Source organism: Canis aureus, chromosome 8 (assembly GCF_053574225.1).
Source record: "Canis aureus isolate CA01 chromosome 8, VMU_Caureus_v.1.0, whole genome shotgun sequence".
Taxonomy (NCBI): domain Eukaryota; kingdom Metazoa; phylum Chordata; class Mammalia; order Carnivora; family Canidae; genus Canis; species Canis aureus.
In genome coordinates this window covers 22834890-22853063 of record NC_135618.1, presented here as the reverse complement: position 1 = coordinate 22853063, position 18174 = coordinate 22834890, and the positions used below count along the sequence as shown (strand labels likewise).

The following is an 18174-nucleotide window of genomic DNA, read 5'->3' as shown; positions in this document are numbered from 1 at the left end:
TAAAAAGCCTTTAGGTTTTGCCACTTCTTTGGGCCATCTCCTTACGAGGGCTTCCCTATCACCTATAACTTGTATTCAATAAACTTTTATGGTTCCTTCCTGTTTCCCTGTCTTATGTCAACTTAATTCTTAGACCCAGCCAAAAACACAAAGAGGACAGAGGTAAAATTTTGCCTCCCCTGCAGAGGCAAACCCTAGATATATTTTATTCTGTTAATGCACAGCAAACAACCATAGTTATTTACACCCCTATTTTCTGTTGTAGGAAAAGTAGAAGCTTGGTATTAGAACACAGAGTGGTTCACTCAGGATGCAGTATGTTGCTCACAGGTGAAACTTACTTATTTTTCAGATTAAACTGACATTTCCAAGTGCAGCCTATAGAAGATGCTAAGACAAATTATAAGGAAAAAGGTGTTTCATGGTCAATCGTGTTCTAGAAATGCTGGATTTCTTTATTGTTGGTGTTCTTAGAACCATAGTTATGTTATGTATATGGTGATTCTCCAGGAGAAGGGTGTTCCTTTATGCCTCAAATGGTAAGGCAATTTAATGTTTGTTAAATTTTAAAAGGAATAAGGAATTAAAAATAAAGAAAACAAGAAACCCCAAATGGTTTTATCATGGTAAGAATCCATTACAGAAGGAATTAGGAGGCAGTTATTAGTAGGTTCACGGTAATCTAGAAATCTGAAAATCTCAAACTTCCCGCATAATTTAAAATCTTTCCCAGGCCTGATAATATCTTTTAAGGTCCCCTGGCTATTGCGTAGCATTTGTGAGGCACACTGAAATTTTGGGGGTTTTTACACTTTTTTTCTTGTAATCTCTACACACAACACGGGGCTCAAACTCATGACCCTGAGATCAAGAGTCACATGCTCCACCGACTGAGCCAGGTGCCTTGGTACATTGAAGGTTTTATGTGACTTTTCTAAAAGAGAAATTCATTCTGTTAAAAATCACATTTGATGGAACTTTTTAAAAAAGAGACATTGGGTGCTAAAAGGGATTTCTAACTGTCACTTTATTTTTGTGTTTTTCAAGATTAAGACTGTATGAACTATGTATAAACTACCCACTTTTTAGATACCAGAATAAAAAGAGCAAGCAAAGGTTGTACAGGATTTCTGATTATTTTTAATCTGAACAGAAAATGAGTAAGTAGACAAGTTTGCCAAATAGAGTGATAAAAACTGAATGTTATGTATTATGGAAATCAGTATATCGAGTTTTACTTTGGTAGCCGGTGATTCTTAGAGTTAATTCTGCAAAAAAACCAAAATCATTATACAGGAACAAGAATATAAAATGCCCATTTCTGAACCCTACTCTGATAAAACTGATTTCATATCTAGCTTATTGATAATATTCAGTTTCAGTTTTCCCTGTGCAAATAATACATGTAAGTCATTAATGGTGGTTTGGTGAGGTGAAATCAATTTCTTTTAGGATAATTCGACATAATAACCCAAATATAAAAAAGTTATTCAAGATTCACAGAGATAAACCAGTGCCTAGGAAACATAATTCACCCATGTGCGTAATTATAACATTTTTAAACATAAAATCACGGTCAAAGACAGTGATAACATTGCATACTCAGTGCATTACTTCATGTAGTGCGTTCCTATGGCTCATTTGGAGTTTAACACCATGTATCCACCGTACGTCTAATGAATGGGCTTCTAACATACACAGATCCATCCAATTCTTTTAAAAAATCTGAAACTCTTAAAGACCTTGAACTTGACATACAAGGGCTTTGTGTTTTAATATCCCAAACATTGGGAAGATTAGGTATGAAACACAGTAACCACCCCTTGTAAGCAAGACTGCACATAAGTTTCTGTTACATCCCCACAAAAAACCCCCCAAACAACTCAATACTGCAGACTGAGAGGGGCACATTTATTATTTGGCCAAAGGAAATTCAAATGGCTTTCCTGGAGTCAAATGTACCCCAAGATCTATACAAGGAATGAGTATAATGGTGGCAGCTAAAGAAATCTGCCACTGTGTAATAAATGCTATTATGCATTGATGCTGTACATTTTGAGAATATACTATGATTTGTTTGCCACTATCATGGAGCACAAGAAAATGAAACTCAAGACTATCTTGTTATAACAGGATAAATGACGACCCCAGGTTTAAATAGGGTTCTTCATTGAAGGAAAAAATAGAGCCATAAAAGTCAAATTAGCTGACTTCAAATGGTTTACATCCCAGGATGAATCAGGTTACACTGATTTAAGCCCAATTTAATTTAGGCAGGTTTTTAACCACAAGAATAAGGACATTCTTAGTACATATTAATAATTAAACCAACATATACACAATTAGCAATATCCTATATAATATTAAATGGTTTAACAACTTGTTCTCAATTATTTCATATCTAATTAATTTGTTGTTTAAAAAAAACAAGCTCAGCTTTATTTTACAATGTACTGTGTATTTCTAAGTGTGTTCTGTAATGATTTCATTGAAGCAGTACAGCTCTCGGGATTCTAAGAGCCAAATTCAACCGTATCTTCTGTTATCTGTTTGAATTCATAACTGCCTCTGCCATCCATATGCAGGTAGTACTATGGGAAAGAAGCAGAGAGAAAAAACATCAATGACTAAAAGAATTTCCTTTTTGTCAGGAACTTATGTAGAGATGATTATATAGGAAAATGATTGGAGGTTATTTTAAGCCACTAATACCTTCAAAAGTTTTATACTCAGAAAGGTAAGACTAAATGAGGAAGTCTTTTCTTTTTAAAATAACAATATTATTCTGCTTGGAGTGGACACAGTACCTTCCTTCATGAAGGAATTCCTCATTATTTTGAAGGGAACCAGAATTCCTCATTATTTTGAAGGGAACCAAATGTATAGGCTTCCTACAAATCAGAATGTTTCCGTAACCCCACCACCAAAGATCTGACGTACCACAGGCTGAACTGTGCTAACTGTAAGCCTATTCAATAGGGCAGTCTCAAATACTTCCTTTATCTCGTTTCCTGGATCAGTTTGGAACCTCTAACTTAAGGCTTTTTGTTTGTTCATGGTCTTAGTAGAGAAGGAAAAGAACTATACGGTATGCCTGCATAACCCATCCTGTGAAGACACTTAGGACAGCAGTTAACAAAGGCTTCTGTTTCATTTAGCAGCTTTTTATTTACAGAAAAGATGTATTTTTCCATCTTCTGTATTATTTCTTAGCTATTCTAGTCTGACACTGCAGTCTGTGTCATCCCTCCTTCACATAATCACTGCTTGATATTCTGTGCTTATCTCCACCACCAGAAGAAGAGGGGATGTCAAATCCAAGCACTCTCACAGCCATGTGACTGATGTTTATGAGCTCCTGAGAAAATGCAAAGGCTTGGATACTTTTTAAACTGCTTTATTAGTTATCCAATTTCTCATTTCACTCATGAAAAATGGACAAATTATAATATGTTTTAAGATAATAAAAAGTAAGGGCTCCTGGTTAAAAAGCAAGGGCTTAGTTGGTTAAGTGTCTGCCTTCAGCTCAGGTCATGATCCTAGGGTCCTGAGATCGAGCCCCACACTGGACTCCCTGCTCAGCAAGAGTCTGCCTCTCTCTCTCCCTGCCTCCTGCTCGTGCTCTCTCTCACTCTCTCAAATAAATAAAATCTTTAAAAAATAATAATAAAAGGTATCTTTAAAAGTCACACAGCTGTATAGAATTCCATTATTTTTAAATACTTTTATACAAGCTACCTCTTCGATGCTCATGGTAACCTAGGAGACAGGAAGGTAAGGATCAATAACTTTATTATATGAAGGAAGCAACTGATGCCAGAAACAGCTGTGCTTGAGCCCAGGTGTTCTGACTTCAAATCCCAGTCTTCATTTTACCAGGTGTACACTTTCATCTTACTATAAGGTTCTTGAGGGCAAAAACAGTACTCTGTATCCCTCAAGGACATTTAGCCCAGTACGTGCAAAAGAGCTGCTCTATCCGGAATGTATTTTATGGAACAAGACACCCCATTCCATTGTTCTGATTTCTCTCAAACCCTTTCTTTTACTCAAAATGTCTTTATCATTTCAGAAGGAAAAAAGAGAAGGAAGGAAAGAGGAAGGGGGGGGAAGAGGAGAGGAGAGGGGAAAGGAGTTAATAGGGTTAGTTTGGGGGTTTGAATATTTTACATTAAGAACTGAAAAGGGGAAAAAAAAAAAAGAACTGAAAAGAATGGCACTGCTAGAACACCAGAATACATCAGGGATCTGTACAAGTGCAAACCTCACTGTAATCTCTATGCAAATTATAGTGACTACTTAATGATTCTATTTTATTACAGGGCAATAATAAACACAGCTGACATTATTCAGTTTCCCCTTACAGCCAGGATCTCGCTAAAAATGTCCCTAAACTTTCTGCCATCTAATCCTTCCTAGACTCTTTCCTTTCTGTCAATACTGGGTGGTAAGAAAAACTTTACTTAGCCAGAGCTGTGATAAGGTTGTGTAAATTTTAGTCAGTTATTATACAATAGTCATTTATAAAAACGGAGAACCACTAACTAGTTCTCTAATATCTCAAATACAACCAGGGCTTGTTTATATGTATTACAGCTTTCAAAACTGACAACTATAATAGTATTTAAGGAAAACCTATTTTATTTTATAGAACTGAAATAGAACCACCTTTTGTCCTTCAAGGTATATATTTATAAGGGAACATACACCAAGAAATTTAAAACTACAATCACCTGAATTTAAATAAAATAAAATTCCACTATACCATTCAACATAAGAAATACAAACCTCATGGTGTTTCCAAAGAGACTTTCTATGTGACACAGTAAAGAGGGTGATGCCAACCTAATACAAAGAAAGTGATTTAGTTTTATATCAATAAAATAGAATCACAAATTAAACTCATCTATATATTGTAAGCTATTAAAATGACTATCTTCAGAAGCTTTAGTTAAAAATCAGTGTGAAAGAAAAAATTACAACTGATGTCAATGTTCAGGGTAATGCAAAGTACAGACCATTAACGACATAATAAAAACACACAAGTATCAATAAATTCTTTAAGAAAAAAAAAAAAAAAAAAAAAACTAGGGGATGCCTGGGTGGCTCAGCAGTTTAGCACCGCCTTCAGCCCAGGGCGTGATCCTGGAGACCCCAGATAGAGTCCCACATCAGGCTCCTGGCAGGGAGCCTGCTTCTCCCTCTGCCTGTGTCTGTGTCTCTGCCTCTGCCTCTCTCTCTCTCTCTCTCATGAATAAATAAATAAAATCTTAAAAAAAAAAAAAAAAAACAACTAATGGGTACTAGCATTAAATGTACTATTTTGTTTGGGGCAGAAAATATACATCCTGACAGTTTCTATTTTATTGTGAAAAAATATATGACAAAAGCACAAAAATAGAAAAATAGCAAGAGATCAAAATCAGGAAAATTAATTCAATATAGTACTATCTACAGTCAATCTATTTTTCAAATACAGGGTCATAATCTTTTATTGGAACCCCTTGTTTTGGAATGTGTCTTGGAATTCAGAGTTTGGAAAAGCAACATCAGAATTCTAGGGCAAAATTCTACAACTAAGTATGTTCCTTTGGCAACACGGAAGAACATGGACACTGAGACAAGTAAGAGGTTAAATATAAAAAAAAAAAAGAGGTTAAATATCTTTTGTTGGGGCGCCTGGGTGGGGTGGCTCAGTCAGTCAAGTGTCTGTCTTTGGCTCAAGTCATGATCCTCAAGTCCTGGGATCCACATCGGGCTCCTTGCTCAGCAGGGAGTCTGCTTCTTCTCCTTCTGCTCCCTACTAATACTTGCTCACTCTCTCAAATAAATAAATAATCTTTAAAAACTTTTTTAAAATAAAAAAAATCTTTTGTTAGTTTAGGCAAAGTTTGGCTACCCCATTAAGCATACTATAAAATAATGAAAAATCTTTCAGTTTTAAAACCTTATTGGTTTTTAAACTATAAATAAAGATTTAGGGCTCTCTAATAACTATTTAAAAAAAAAAAACCCATTCATCAATATAACTGCAGATGCTCTGGATCAATGGTTCTCAACTGGGGGTGGGGGGGATTTTTTTGTCCTTGGGGGACACTTAGCAATGTCTGGAGACATTTTTGACACAACTGAAAGCACTACTAGCATCTAATGAATAGAGATCAGATGTTGTCAAATATCCTATAAATCTGAAAGTTTATATGAACAGCTACATATCCTTTTTATCCTATAAAGCAGCTCCTCACAACTAAGGATTATCCAGCCCAAGATACCAACAGAGCTGAGACTGAGAGAAACCCTACTCTAGACTGCAGTTTCTTAAAATGGATCTCTCAAGGCTGACAGAAATAAATACTGGAGTATCCAGACAATTTTATCATGAGTTCTAATTTTATTTTCATTTTGATAATTTTTTAAAAATTAGGCTAAGTATTTTCTGGAACTTTTCTACCATGAATCTAAGTGCCCAAATCTGTGTTTATACTTCCGCTGAAACCAAGTGATTATTTAAAGTGATAGCTCTTGGGGCACCTGGGTGGCTCAGTCGGTAAAGGGTCCAACTCTTGATTTTGGCTCATGATCTCAGGGTTATGAGATCGAGCCCTGCATCAGGCTCTGTGCTGGGCATGGAGCCTGCTTAAGGTTCTCTCTCTCCCTCTGTCCATCCGTCCCCTGCGCTCTCCCTCTCTCTAAAAAAAAAAAAAAAAAAACATAAATAAATAAAGTGATAGCACTTAAAACTTTTAATGTACCATAACTTTGAATGCCATGTGGAAAGGTTCTCAAATTGGTTACAAACTGCATGACAAAATAAGTTATCAGTACAACACTGATTTTTGAAAGCTCACTTCAGATACTATTTTTATGATTCTACAATAACTGGATCAGATCTCAACTTAATGAAAGCATTCTTTCTGATAGAATTACTTAAGTAAGATACATTCGCAAATTTCAAAATACACGATCTGGACCTCAGACTATATCTTTCCATAATTAAATTCCAAACTAGTGGTTTAATTTCAGCAATACAATATCAGAGGTCTCTTTAATGTTACCAACTTGAAACTGTGTTTTGTCTGTACTTAATTTTTAAATTTATATTCGTTGTGTGGCTGTAAATGAGCTCTAAGTTCAAGGAATTCATACCTCATTTCATGCTTATACATATGTAACTGCTATTATAGTAATATAATTTAAACTATCAAATGCAGGCCCCAAAAGAATTTTCTTTTAAATGGAATCTATGCTTTAGAGGAAAAATGCATCTTACGTGGGAACATATAGCCTAAAACTAAATGTAAGGGACATCACATGGTCAAAACTACCAGCAAAGAGCCTCTAAATCAGTGATTAAGGGACACATGGGTGGCTCAGTGATTGAGTATGTGCCTTCAACTCAGGGCATGATCCCAGGGTGCCCGGATGGAGTCCCACATCAGGCCCCCTCATCAGGCAGGGAGCCTGCCTCTCTCTCTCCCTCTGCCTAAGTCTCTGCCTCTCTCTCTGTGTCTCTCATGAATAAATAAAATCTTTTAATAAATAAATCACTGATTAAATAGAGACCACATCTCCAATACCTATAAATCTGAAAGTTTATATGAACAGCTACATAAAAAGATTATAAATGACCAAAACTGATTCTAGAAAACAAATCAGTAAAGAAATAAAATCAGTAAAGAAAAACCTTCCTACAAAGATGAATGTAGCAAATTTCTTCTTTCATCATTATACCAATGCTTCTCAAACCTTAATGTGCATTTGAATCTTCTGGGAATGTAGTTAAAATGTAGACTCTAATTTGGTAGGGCCAGAGAGTCTGCATTCTCACAACCTCCCAGGAGATGCTGATCAATGACCTCACTTTGAATAGTAGGAAGTCATACTGTAAATAGCAACATAATCTTTTATATTTACTGTAAACCCCCAAAGAATACTTACAAATTGTTAAAAGACCCATGTACTTCCTTACTTGTATAATACTGTAAAACAGTTAGGATATACTGCTCTTATCCTCAAAATCCAACAAGAGTAGAGATGGTGTGACAGTCACCACAGAACTACTGAATATTCAGTTACTTAAAGAACAGTATCAATATGCACAGCCTGAGAAAAGGCTACCAAAAGAAACTCTGGTAAAATGTTGCCCAGGCCAGAGAAAAAAATGGACAAACTGAAGCTACCAAAGGACTACTATCAAGTTTTCTTAATTAGAAAAACAAATGATATTTAGGTTTCATTCTTAATGGAACACATTAAGAAAATAACAATTTATTAACTGAGTATAGGGAATGAGGTAAAAAGGGAAATAAAGTTAAAATACAGTATTTGTTTCAAATCTAAGATATAGCTAAAGAGAATTATATACAGAATTCACTTACAATTCTTTTTACTCATATCTATTAATTATTATTTGAAATCTTTATTAAGTAGATAGAATATCCTTTGATAGTAATTTTGCATCTTAATAACTTGAAATTTCTCTTTGGATAGATACTTGGTTGGACACAGAGTAAACTAAGAATGAGAAGCTCAAACTGAGAACTTGAAATGCTTACCTTTCGACAATGACTGTAAATGTAGCCTTCCACATCTACACTAACCGCACTGGTACATTCATCCAAAATGGCAAACTGGGGTTTATGATAAAATAATCTTGCCATCTGAAGCATAAAAAGAAATATTCTGTGTAAGCACATGCAGAAATTAATAAGGTAAAGTAGATTTACTTTAAATTAAATATGCATTAGTGTTGTAAAGCAAGTATGAAAATTATTTTAACTCAAAAAAATCTACTTCCTCAAAACAGAAACAAAAACAAAAAAACACAAACCTAAGTGTTTTTACTATCTTCCCAAAAGGGAAAATGTAACACATAGGAAATTTACTGTTGAGTTAATCAAAACATTTAAGAATGATGTGAAATGAAGTTGAGTTTTAAACTATTAGGAGGAAGTTCTCTAAACAAAATTAGAGGGTACATATTTTAACCAAATCTTAGAATTTAGACTCCAGATGACTCAAGTGCAAAAACGTGTTTATTTCTAAACATTCTTGTTTAAGTAATGACAAGTAATTATTAAGCAACCAATTAGTATTTCTACCAATAATTTTTAATGTACCTGTTTTATATCCCTGAGGTTAATACTGGATGCGCTTATTTTTTTTAAAGATTCTGCTAATTTTATAAGTAAAACTTAACATTAAGATTGTTATAGCTTCCATTTCATTATGTTGAACATTTTATCTTTATTTTTCATATGTATTTCATTTTCTGGGAATTATTTACTCTGATTCTTTGTCTAACAGATATTCCAACTGGTCATTTGCCCCTAACAACAATCACCATGTTGCAAGACCAATGGACACTTTTCTATCCTTACCCAATTTATCTCTTCTGCTATATGCAACTCAGATGACCACTTCCTCCTTCTTGAGAAAGTGACAGTGAAACCATAGTCTTAACGTTTCTTCTCACTTCTTAGGCTGCTTCCTCAGTTTCTTTTCCAGCATTTTCTTCACTTGACCATTAAATGTTGGGAGTTCCTCAGGGCCAATTCGTAAGTCCTCTCCTCTTTATCCTATATTTGCCTCTCCCTGAATGATCTCATTGAATCTCATGATTCCAAATATTATTTACACTTGTGAACTCTCAATACATATCTCTTGCATATCCTTCTCTTCGAGTTTCTAAATTGCTGAATAAAAATTCCTTTTTGAAATTTTTACTTAGTTATCTAATTTTTCCCTTAAAATCCATTCATCCACCCCACCCCACCTTAAATATTTCAGAAAATAACACTATCAAACAGCTGCTTAAGCTAGAAGGCAACAAGTCCTCCTTGACCTGTTCCTTTTCTTCTCCTCCTTTTCACACTCCCACCCTCATTTTTTAGTCCATTTGAGTAAGCCCTTCAGTGTTTGTAGTCCACTCACTTTTCCCCATCTCCACAATCATGCCCTCAGTCCAGAACACAATCATCACCTGCCTAGAGGACCATGAATAGCCTACTTCCTCTTTTACTCCTCTCCAATCCATTCTCCCTGTAACCAGAAAGGATTTTTCAGAAATATAAGTCAAAGAATTTCACTCTTCTGCTTAAACCCCTTCAACATCCCACTTCACTTAGAACAAAACCCAAACTCCTTACCGTGGCCCACAGGCCCTGCACAATCAGATTCTTATGAGTGGATAAAGCAGATATGGTGTATGTATGTATGTATGTGTGTGTGTGTGTGAGTGTGTGTGTATACACACACACACACAATGGAAAACTACTCAGCCATCAAAAACAAAAAAAGACACAATATATATTGCGTGTATACACACACACACACACACACACACACACAAAATGGAAAACTACTCAGCCATCAAAAACAAAACAAAAAAGAAATCTTGCCATTTACAATGACGTGGGTGGAACTACAGGATATTACACTAAGCAAAATAAGTCAATCAGAGAAAGACAATTACATGATCTCACTCATACATGGAATTTAAGAAACAAAACAGGATCATAGGGGAGGAGAGGAAAAAAATACAGCAAGACGAAATCAGAGAGGGAAACAAAGTATAAGAGATTTTTAATCATAGGAAACAAACTGAGGGTCTCTGAAGGGGAAGGGGAAGGGGGAGAAGGTAACTGGGTAATGGACATTAAAGAGAGCAGGGCACATGATGTAATGAGCACTGGGTGTTATATAAGACTGATGAATCACTGACTTCTACCTCTGAAACAAATAATACACTATATGTTAATTAATTAAATTTAAATACAATTAAAACAAAAGATTCTTACTTTCTAACCTCAACATTCTAGCCAAAATTGCTTCCTCTCAACTACCAAGACACAATGGGTCTTAGGTCAGAGATGCTTATGGCACATGTCACTTTCCTTTTGTCTCTAACACCGTGCTCTGCTTCTTGTATCTTTGAAATTTCTCGGGATCCCTGGGTGGCGCAGCGGTTTGGCACCTGCCTTTGGCCCAGGGCGCGATCCCAGAGACCCGGGATCGAATCCCACATCGGACTCCCGGTGCATGGAGCCTGCTTCTCCCTCTGCCTGTGTCTCTGCCTCTCTCTCTCTCTCTCTCTCTCTCTCTCTGTGACTATCATAAATAAATAAAAATTAAAAAAAAAAAATTTCTCCTTAAACCTACTCTGACCCCTCCCCCAAAATCCAAGTGGGTCCCCCCTGTAACTTCTCTACAGCCCTTCATATGTTGTGAACTGTATGTTGTCAGTCTCTCGGCCTACCTCCCTAGGCTATTATATTCATAAGCAGAGACTATTTTAATTACTACTGTACACTCAACACCTGCATGAAAGAAACATAAATTAATGACTAAAACATAAGCAGCTTTCTAGAGGTTTATATTTATTTGATGAGGTAAGGAAGGGATTATTAAGAAGTTCAACTGTACAGAGAATGATAGGTACAGACTACAGAGGACCTTTGGTTAAAGCATAGCTTGCTTTTTACATCAGGGAACCTGAAAATGTCTTTCTGAAAGAGAAGGGCCAGAAGAGATTAAATATAGGCTGTGCTGCCTCCAGGCCTGTTGCTATAGAGCTTACCTGTGTGTCAATAAACAACAGTTGAAGCACCCAATAATTAATAAATAAATAAATAAATAAATAAATAAATAAATAAATAAATAAATAAATAAATACTGTGTGAATCTGCACACATGCATTACTGAAGGAAAAAATATGATAAAGTCAGAGGATCCAAAAACATGGAAACATTTAGCCTTTCTCAAGAGGATGAATGACTTACCCTCCACAGATGGAAACAGGGACATCAGGAAAGTCTAGAGTGAACTTAGTTAAGAGGACTGATTATGTGAAGGCATTCCACAAACACCTCCAGCCAAGTGTTCTCAAGGAATTCTTTGCATACCTTCATCATCACACTTGGCATATTATATGGCAATTTTTTTATGTGTCTCTCTCCCATTATGCTGTCAGTACTTGATACCACAATGTAAGAAGACTGTAAAGTGAGTTAAGTACATGACCCCTCCAGTATTGCCACTGGAGGTTGACAAGCACTGCCCGCCCCCCATAGCTATCTTTGCTTGACAGTCTACTTCACTGTGCTACATTTCAATTTCTTCCATACAAGGGGGCACTCAACCATTTCTGCCTCAAAGGACTTGTAAAAATTGAATGTAAAGGGCTTAGTTGACTGTCTATCACAATTAAGCACTCAATAAAAATGAGCTCTCAATTGACTGACATAATAACTGACATAATGCTGCCTTATTTTTTTTTTCACTTCTCCAACAGATTTATTTGGAAAGGAATGGATTTTGAGGAGAAAAAAACATGGGGCAGAGGTATAGAATAGAAAATAAATACAAATGTAAGCTGTTTTGCTAATTGTTTTATAACCACAACAAATTCTAAAGAGAATGCCCTGTACAAAACAACGCAAGGTTCAAAGATTGAGGTGTTCCCTAGGACAATGAGGATTTCAGTCTCTGGTGTTTGGAATTTAGGCTGCAGTCTTTAGTTTTGGATGGATCACTGGGTGTGTGACACAGTCTGTGCTTTTAACCAGAGGTGAGTTTTAAGTAGGAGGTGGGATGTTCTGCTGGGAGTTGTGGAGTAGGAAATGGGGTAGAAAGCCTGAGATTGGTAGTTTTTAAATGATTATCATGAAAAATGAGAGAGAAGGGCAAAAGTAAATAAAATAATCACCAAAGAACACTTCTGAGCCCCAGTAAGACTGGAAACCATGCAAGTGTGGTGGTACCAAATCACATCATTCTGATCTTTCAGCTGTGCTCAGAGGCCTATATACAGAAATGCCAGGGCAAACAACTGCTCTTGGGCTGAAGTTGAGATAACAATGAAGCAACAAAAAGTGGGAAAGGAAGTTAAGGGAAAGGGTTATTTGTTCATTCCTTTAAGTATTATCTCCTGGGTACCTCCTATGGGTCAGGCCCTGGATTATTAAGTCTGTACTGGACAGAAAAGGAGGCAGAGTCAGAAGGGGACTGATCAGGGACACCTGGGTGGCTCAGTGGTTGAGTGTCTGCCTTTGGCTCAGGTCGTGATTCTGGGGTCCTGGGACCGAGTCCTGCATCAGGTTCCCCACAGGGAGTGGGCTTCTCCCTCTCCCTATTTCTCTGCCTCTCTCTGTCTCTCATTAATAAATAAATAAAATCTTAAATTAAAAAAAAAAGAGGGATTGATCAATCATAAGAAAGGGGAGGGGTAAATAGTCAAGATGTCAGTGAGTCTAAAGAAGGGAGACAGTTGCCAATTAGGTAAAAGAAAAAGAATTACAAAATTGGATTTAAAAAACACTAACAATTTTATGACAGTGGTATCTCTAGTAGGGGGTTTTGGTCCTTCTGTATACTTCATAAATATCCCAACCCTTCTATCATACATAGATATTTTTCATAATTCATCATAAAAAAAAAGCACCACTTTTAGATAGGAAGAACAAGCATAGTTGAGTGGGAAAGAGAACTATCAGTCTGAGAAATAAGATTGTGCAATTTATGATATTGGGTAGAAAAACCCTGGCTTGGTAAAGGCTGGGCCCAAAGGGGTGCAATGGAGGTAAGGAAAATGTTACCTGAGATTTTAAGGGGCAGTGAGAGAAGTAGATAGACAACCAATCTGCACGTTGGAGGCTATATAACGTACTGGTCAGTAGCAAGAAGGGTGATTTTAGACCCCCTTTCACGTGAATCTCCATTCTGCAACTCAGTAGCCTCATGGCATTAGGAAGCTGCTTAAGCTGTGCCAAGTCTTTCCCTAATAAAATAAAGTACCTAATAAAGTACCTATTAATAAAGTACCTAAATTCACAGGGTTACTGGGAGAATTACACAGAGTCTGCCATTCAAGACCAATCCTTCCCTCATCATTATCCCACTGTACTTTCTATTTAGCTATAACTGAAGACTGCCTTGTGTTACAGTTGGTTGAGAATATGTGGATCTCCTAACTAGATTATTAAGGGCAGGCACCTATCTCTGTATCCTGCAAAGAGTAGGCTCCTAGCAAGTAACGAACTCTGTGGAAATTATACTAGATTAAGTTTTTTCATTAAAATTATGTAATGATCTTATTTCCCTACATTTACTGATTTTGGGTAGTTAGACCTTTCAAGTCCATTCTTCCTTAAAAAAAAATCTAACTTTTAGAATTTACAAATTATTAATCTTTATAATTTATAAAAATTATGTCCTCTCTTCCCTCAATTTTTTACATTGAAAAATTTCAAGCCTACCCAAAAACTGTAAGAGCAATAAAATGACCATACATGAACTTTGCTCAATTTCACCAACATCAACATCTGTTTTATCAGCCTTCTCCCTTTCCCTAAAACCTTTTGGAGGTAGCAAAACAATATGCTCTCTTTTAAATTTCACAACCAATTCTCCAAATATTGGTTTATATAGAACATATCTGTCAGCAGTTTGGTCATGCCGCAGTGCCACTGGTGAGTTTCTCCTTTCCCAACCAACTCTATCATGGTTCACCTGGTTTTATAGGGTTCCTCCCTCCACTTCTTTCCTCTCCCCAACACATCCCCTCTTCCTCAAGGCCTTGAATTTCTTATCTTCAACTAAGAACTATTCCCTCTGTACCTTTCATATTCCACACATAGGACTCCTTAGTTAAGCACACTGATTTTTGTTTCTCTGTATTTACACTGTGGGCATTTGTGAATCTTGACGTATCCTTCCATTTTCTTTGAAGTCATAATAAAAGGACCTTAACTTTGTTCTCTTGACTTGCAGTTTTTTCTATAGTCATCTTCTAATTCATTTCAGAAATCCCGATTACTTCAAATTCTCACTCCTAAGACCCAATTTCCATTTTCAGTATAGCTGACATTTCTTTTCTTTTGCTTATAATTCATTCTTCACTCTGTAGATTAATCTCATGTTATAGCACTAGCCAGACAATCACACTATCAAGTTGATATTAAGTCCATACAGAATGGGTATGTTTGGGAAAAATAACATGCATTATCAGGGAATAAGAGGCAACAAAAAAAGGCAGAATATAATTTTAAAATAATGAGTAAACAATTCAGCAATAAGCCATTTCTTTTGCTGTTTTTCTTTGGCTACAGTTTTCTCTAATTTCCACAAGGCTAACATTCTAGGGAAAAAATTTCCTCTGCAGCTGCTCATACTATGGTATCCATAGTTAGAAAATGACTCTTTTAAAAGTTATCCCCCTGAACACGGTATTCAAGGTATTACTCTTAACATGCAGTGTTCTGTAGTCATGTTTGATCAGGAATAAGTTTAGACAATCACAAAATTAAAACATCTCCTTTCAAATGCCTCTTTCTATTAGGAGAATGTAAAAATTCTAAATAACTTCAGGGAGTAGATACTGACTCCTGAAACCAGAATAGTATGATGATAGAGGGAAGGGCAGGAGCAGAAATAAAGTGGGAACATATTGAGAATGGATCATCTCTAACTTTCAGACACTTCTGAGAGAGCAGCTTCAGTGAGAGGTCAGTAGAGAAAAGATATTAAGAGATCTTGAACTGCCATATAACCCAGGATCAATATGCTAGAAAGTTTCCCCAACTTTAATTAATCCCCAATGGATTAATAGTATATAACTAGAAAACTTAAGAATTTTTCAGAATTTTAAATATACATGCAAGTTATGCATTTTCAACACTTTTATTATCACTTCAACTAATCCATACTATAATAATTGCCAAATAAAAAGATTAAAATAAAACTGTGTACCTTGAATAATCAAAATACTGGACTCCACAAGTGACTGTATGCAACCAGTTGCATTGTTGTGCAATGTGTTCAGAGTATACTTACCGCCATTCTTTGTTTCTCTCCACCACTGAGGACATCCATCCAATCCTGAACACTGTCCCAGCCTCCTTCACGTTCAAGGATATGACCCAACTGGACATTATCTAAGTATTCCTTTAGTACCTTTCAGCACAATGATTAAAGATGAAATCAAACTTGATGTAAACCAACATTCTCTATTCCTGCTTTATTTTTTAAACTAGAATCACTATAATTCTATTGCCAATATCACTTAAAGGGGCACATTTCACAAAAGAATGTGACACAAAGGTAGCCCTGAACCCTCACTTCCTATCTATACTAACTCCGACAAAAACCTACTTAGTAGCTTAAAGAGAATACAACTACTATACATAATTAAAGGATGAGGGCAATGAGAAAAAAAAAAAAAAAAACTGTCAGGACCAGCTTAAATACTACACGTTTAAGCAAAGTAGTTAACATCTTATCTCAACTTGGAAAGTTATAATTAACGACATGGTTTTAGAAGACTTTACAAGGTAGGACAGATAAACTATCTAGCAGTTAAAATACTTAATTGATTAATATAAAGAATATGATACAGAGTATTTCCAGTAGATCTAGGATATAAACATTTCCTTACCAGGTCAGATATCCCCTTCCTTTTCTGATCTTCTCTTCCATCTGGATATATCACTTGGTCTCGAAGTGTTCCAAGGGTCATATAAGGTCTCTGATAGTGACAGAGCAAAAATCATTTTAAGTGACTTTTTAAAAAATAAAAGATCTTTACATCAAAGATTACAAAATAAACAAGGTCCTCTTACCTGAGGAACGTAAAATAACTTTCCTCTCTCAGGTTTAGTTAGACGTCCTCCAAAAAGAGGCCATAACTATAAAAGGAAAATGATGGGGGAGAGGAGCAGTTGTAAATTTCACAATGTGGTAGATTGTATGGCAAAACAAGACTACAAAATCTTGAGGCCAACTTGTACTTACTTCACCAAGAACACGGAAAAGTGAACTTTTCCCACAACCATTTGGACCACAAATTAAAACATTGGCCCCAGATCGAACCTGAAAGAAAAATCAGTCTATGAATTAACAATGAATATATGCTCAGTGAACATTTCCTTAGAGTCAAAGCATTCTTTGCTAATGATAAGCTTTTTATTTTGTCTATAAATGTGGTAACGGGTAGAAGCAGTGGAGGCTATGGTTGAAGAGATCTTTCACATTTTACTTTTTTTAAGATTTTATTTATTTATTCATAGAGACAGAGAGAGAGAGACACACACAGGCAGAGGGAGAAGCAGGTTCCATGCAGGGAGCCCGACATGGGACTCAATCCCAGGTCTCCAAGATCATGCCCTGGACTGAAGGTGGCGCTAAACTGCTGAGCCACCTGGGCTGCCCAACACATTTTACTCTTTTTTTTCATTTAAAAATCTTTGAGTGACATAAACTTAATCAGAATACAGAAATACAAAAAAAAAAAAAAAAAAAAAAAGAATACAGAAATACAGCTTATAAATTCTGAGAATTCTTGAAAACAGGTAGTATGTGTGTATATGGTCTTTTTTTTAAAAAAATGGAATCATACTATATATGTTCTACATATTACTATTTAGCAATATACCAAAATATTCTTCCAAGTCAGTATATTCAGATTCTTTCCATTCCATTTTTTAAGGGTCTACAGTGTAATCCATTCTAAGAATACACCATAATTTACTTAAAAACTTACTTTTTGTTAAGTATTTAGGTCATTTGTATTTTGCTTTGCTTTTAGGTAATACTGCAATGAACCAGAAGCAGTGAGCAAATTTATGCATAAGTGAGAAATGTTTCCATGGACCAGATTCTTGGAAGAGTGTGTGTGTGTGTGTGTGTGTGTGTGTGTGTAATAAATATTTACAAGTACCACACCACTTGTTCTGCAATGATGTAAAGGTAAATGAGAAAATGTGATCAAGAGTGGTTAAGTTCTCAGCTTAAGGTCTCATTTTAAGTATTAATCAACCTTGTGAAGAATCAGAAACCTGGGTTACAATCACACAGCAGGGTATCACAGCAGGAAAGAAGACAACAAAGATGTGAATACTCTGGCTGTGGAACCTGCCTTTGACAAATTTTTTTAACTGTTGAGACTTGCATTCCTATTATTTAAGTCAGTGAGTATTTGTTGAATGCTTAGTGTCAGGCTCTGCTCTATAAGTAATGGAGCTACACTAACAAATAAAAGAGAAAAACCAAAGCAAAAAAATCCTGCCCTTATCACTTTACATTCTAGTGGGAGAGACATATAATAAAGAATACACACAATACATGAGTAAATTCAGTAATGTATTAGAAAATAAGTGCTATGGAGAAAAAAATGTAACA

At 35.8% G+C, this 18174-nt stretch overlaps 1 protein-coding gene and 1 long non-coding RNA gene across 5 annotated transcripts in view; one reads left to right on the top strand and one right to left on the bottom strand.

Annotated features, from left to right (window-relative positions):
* Nucleotides 1-1009: 1009 nt before the first annotated feature.
* ABCD3 (ATP binding cassette subfamily D member 3) overlaps nt 1010-18174 on the bottom strand; it is a 76921-nt gene continuing 59756 nt past the window's right edge. For 2 of the 4 annotated variants that reach the window (XM_077905496.1, XM_077905498.1), the window contains 5 exons: nt 16789-16866; nt 16617-16682; nt 16433-16522; nt 15832-15951; nt 8385-8660 (listed from right to left, as the gene is read on the bottom strand). In XM_077905496.1, coding sequence (XP_077761622.1) covers nt 8400-8660; nt 15832-15951; nt 16433-16522; nt 16617-16682; nt 16789-16866 — 615 coding nt within the window. In that variant the 3' untranslated portion in view covers nt 8385-8399. Of the gene's footprint in view, nt 2592-4788; nt 4846-6531; nt 6690-8384; nt 8661-15831; nt 15952-16432; nt 16523-16616; nt 16683-16788; nt 16867-18174 lie in introns of those variants that run through there. The other 2 variants (XM_077905497.1, XR_013384415.1) reach the window with 2 other exon arrangements.
* Nucleotides 5545-17682, top strand: LOC144318484 (uncharacterized). Its single transcript, XR_013384416.1, has 3 exons — nt 5545-5624; nt 8491-8711; nt 17582-17682. It is a non-coding gene; the product is annotated as an uncharacterized LOC144318484 (long non-coding RNA).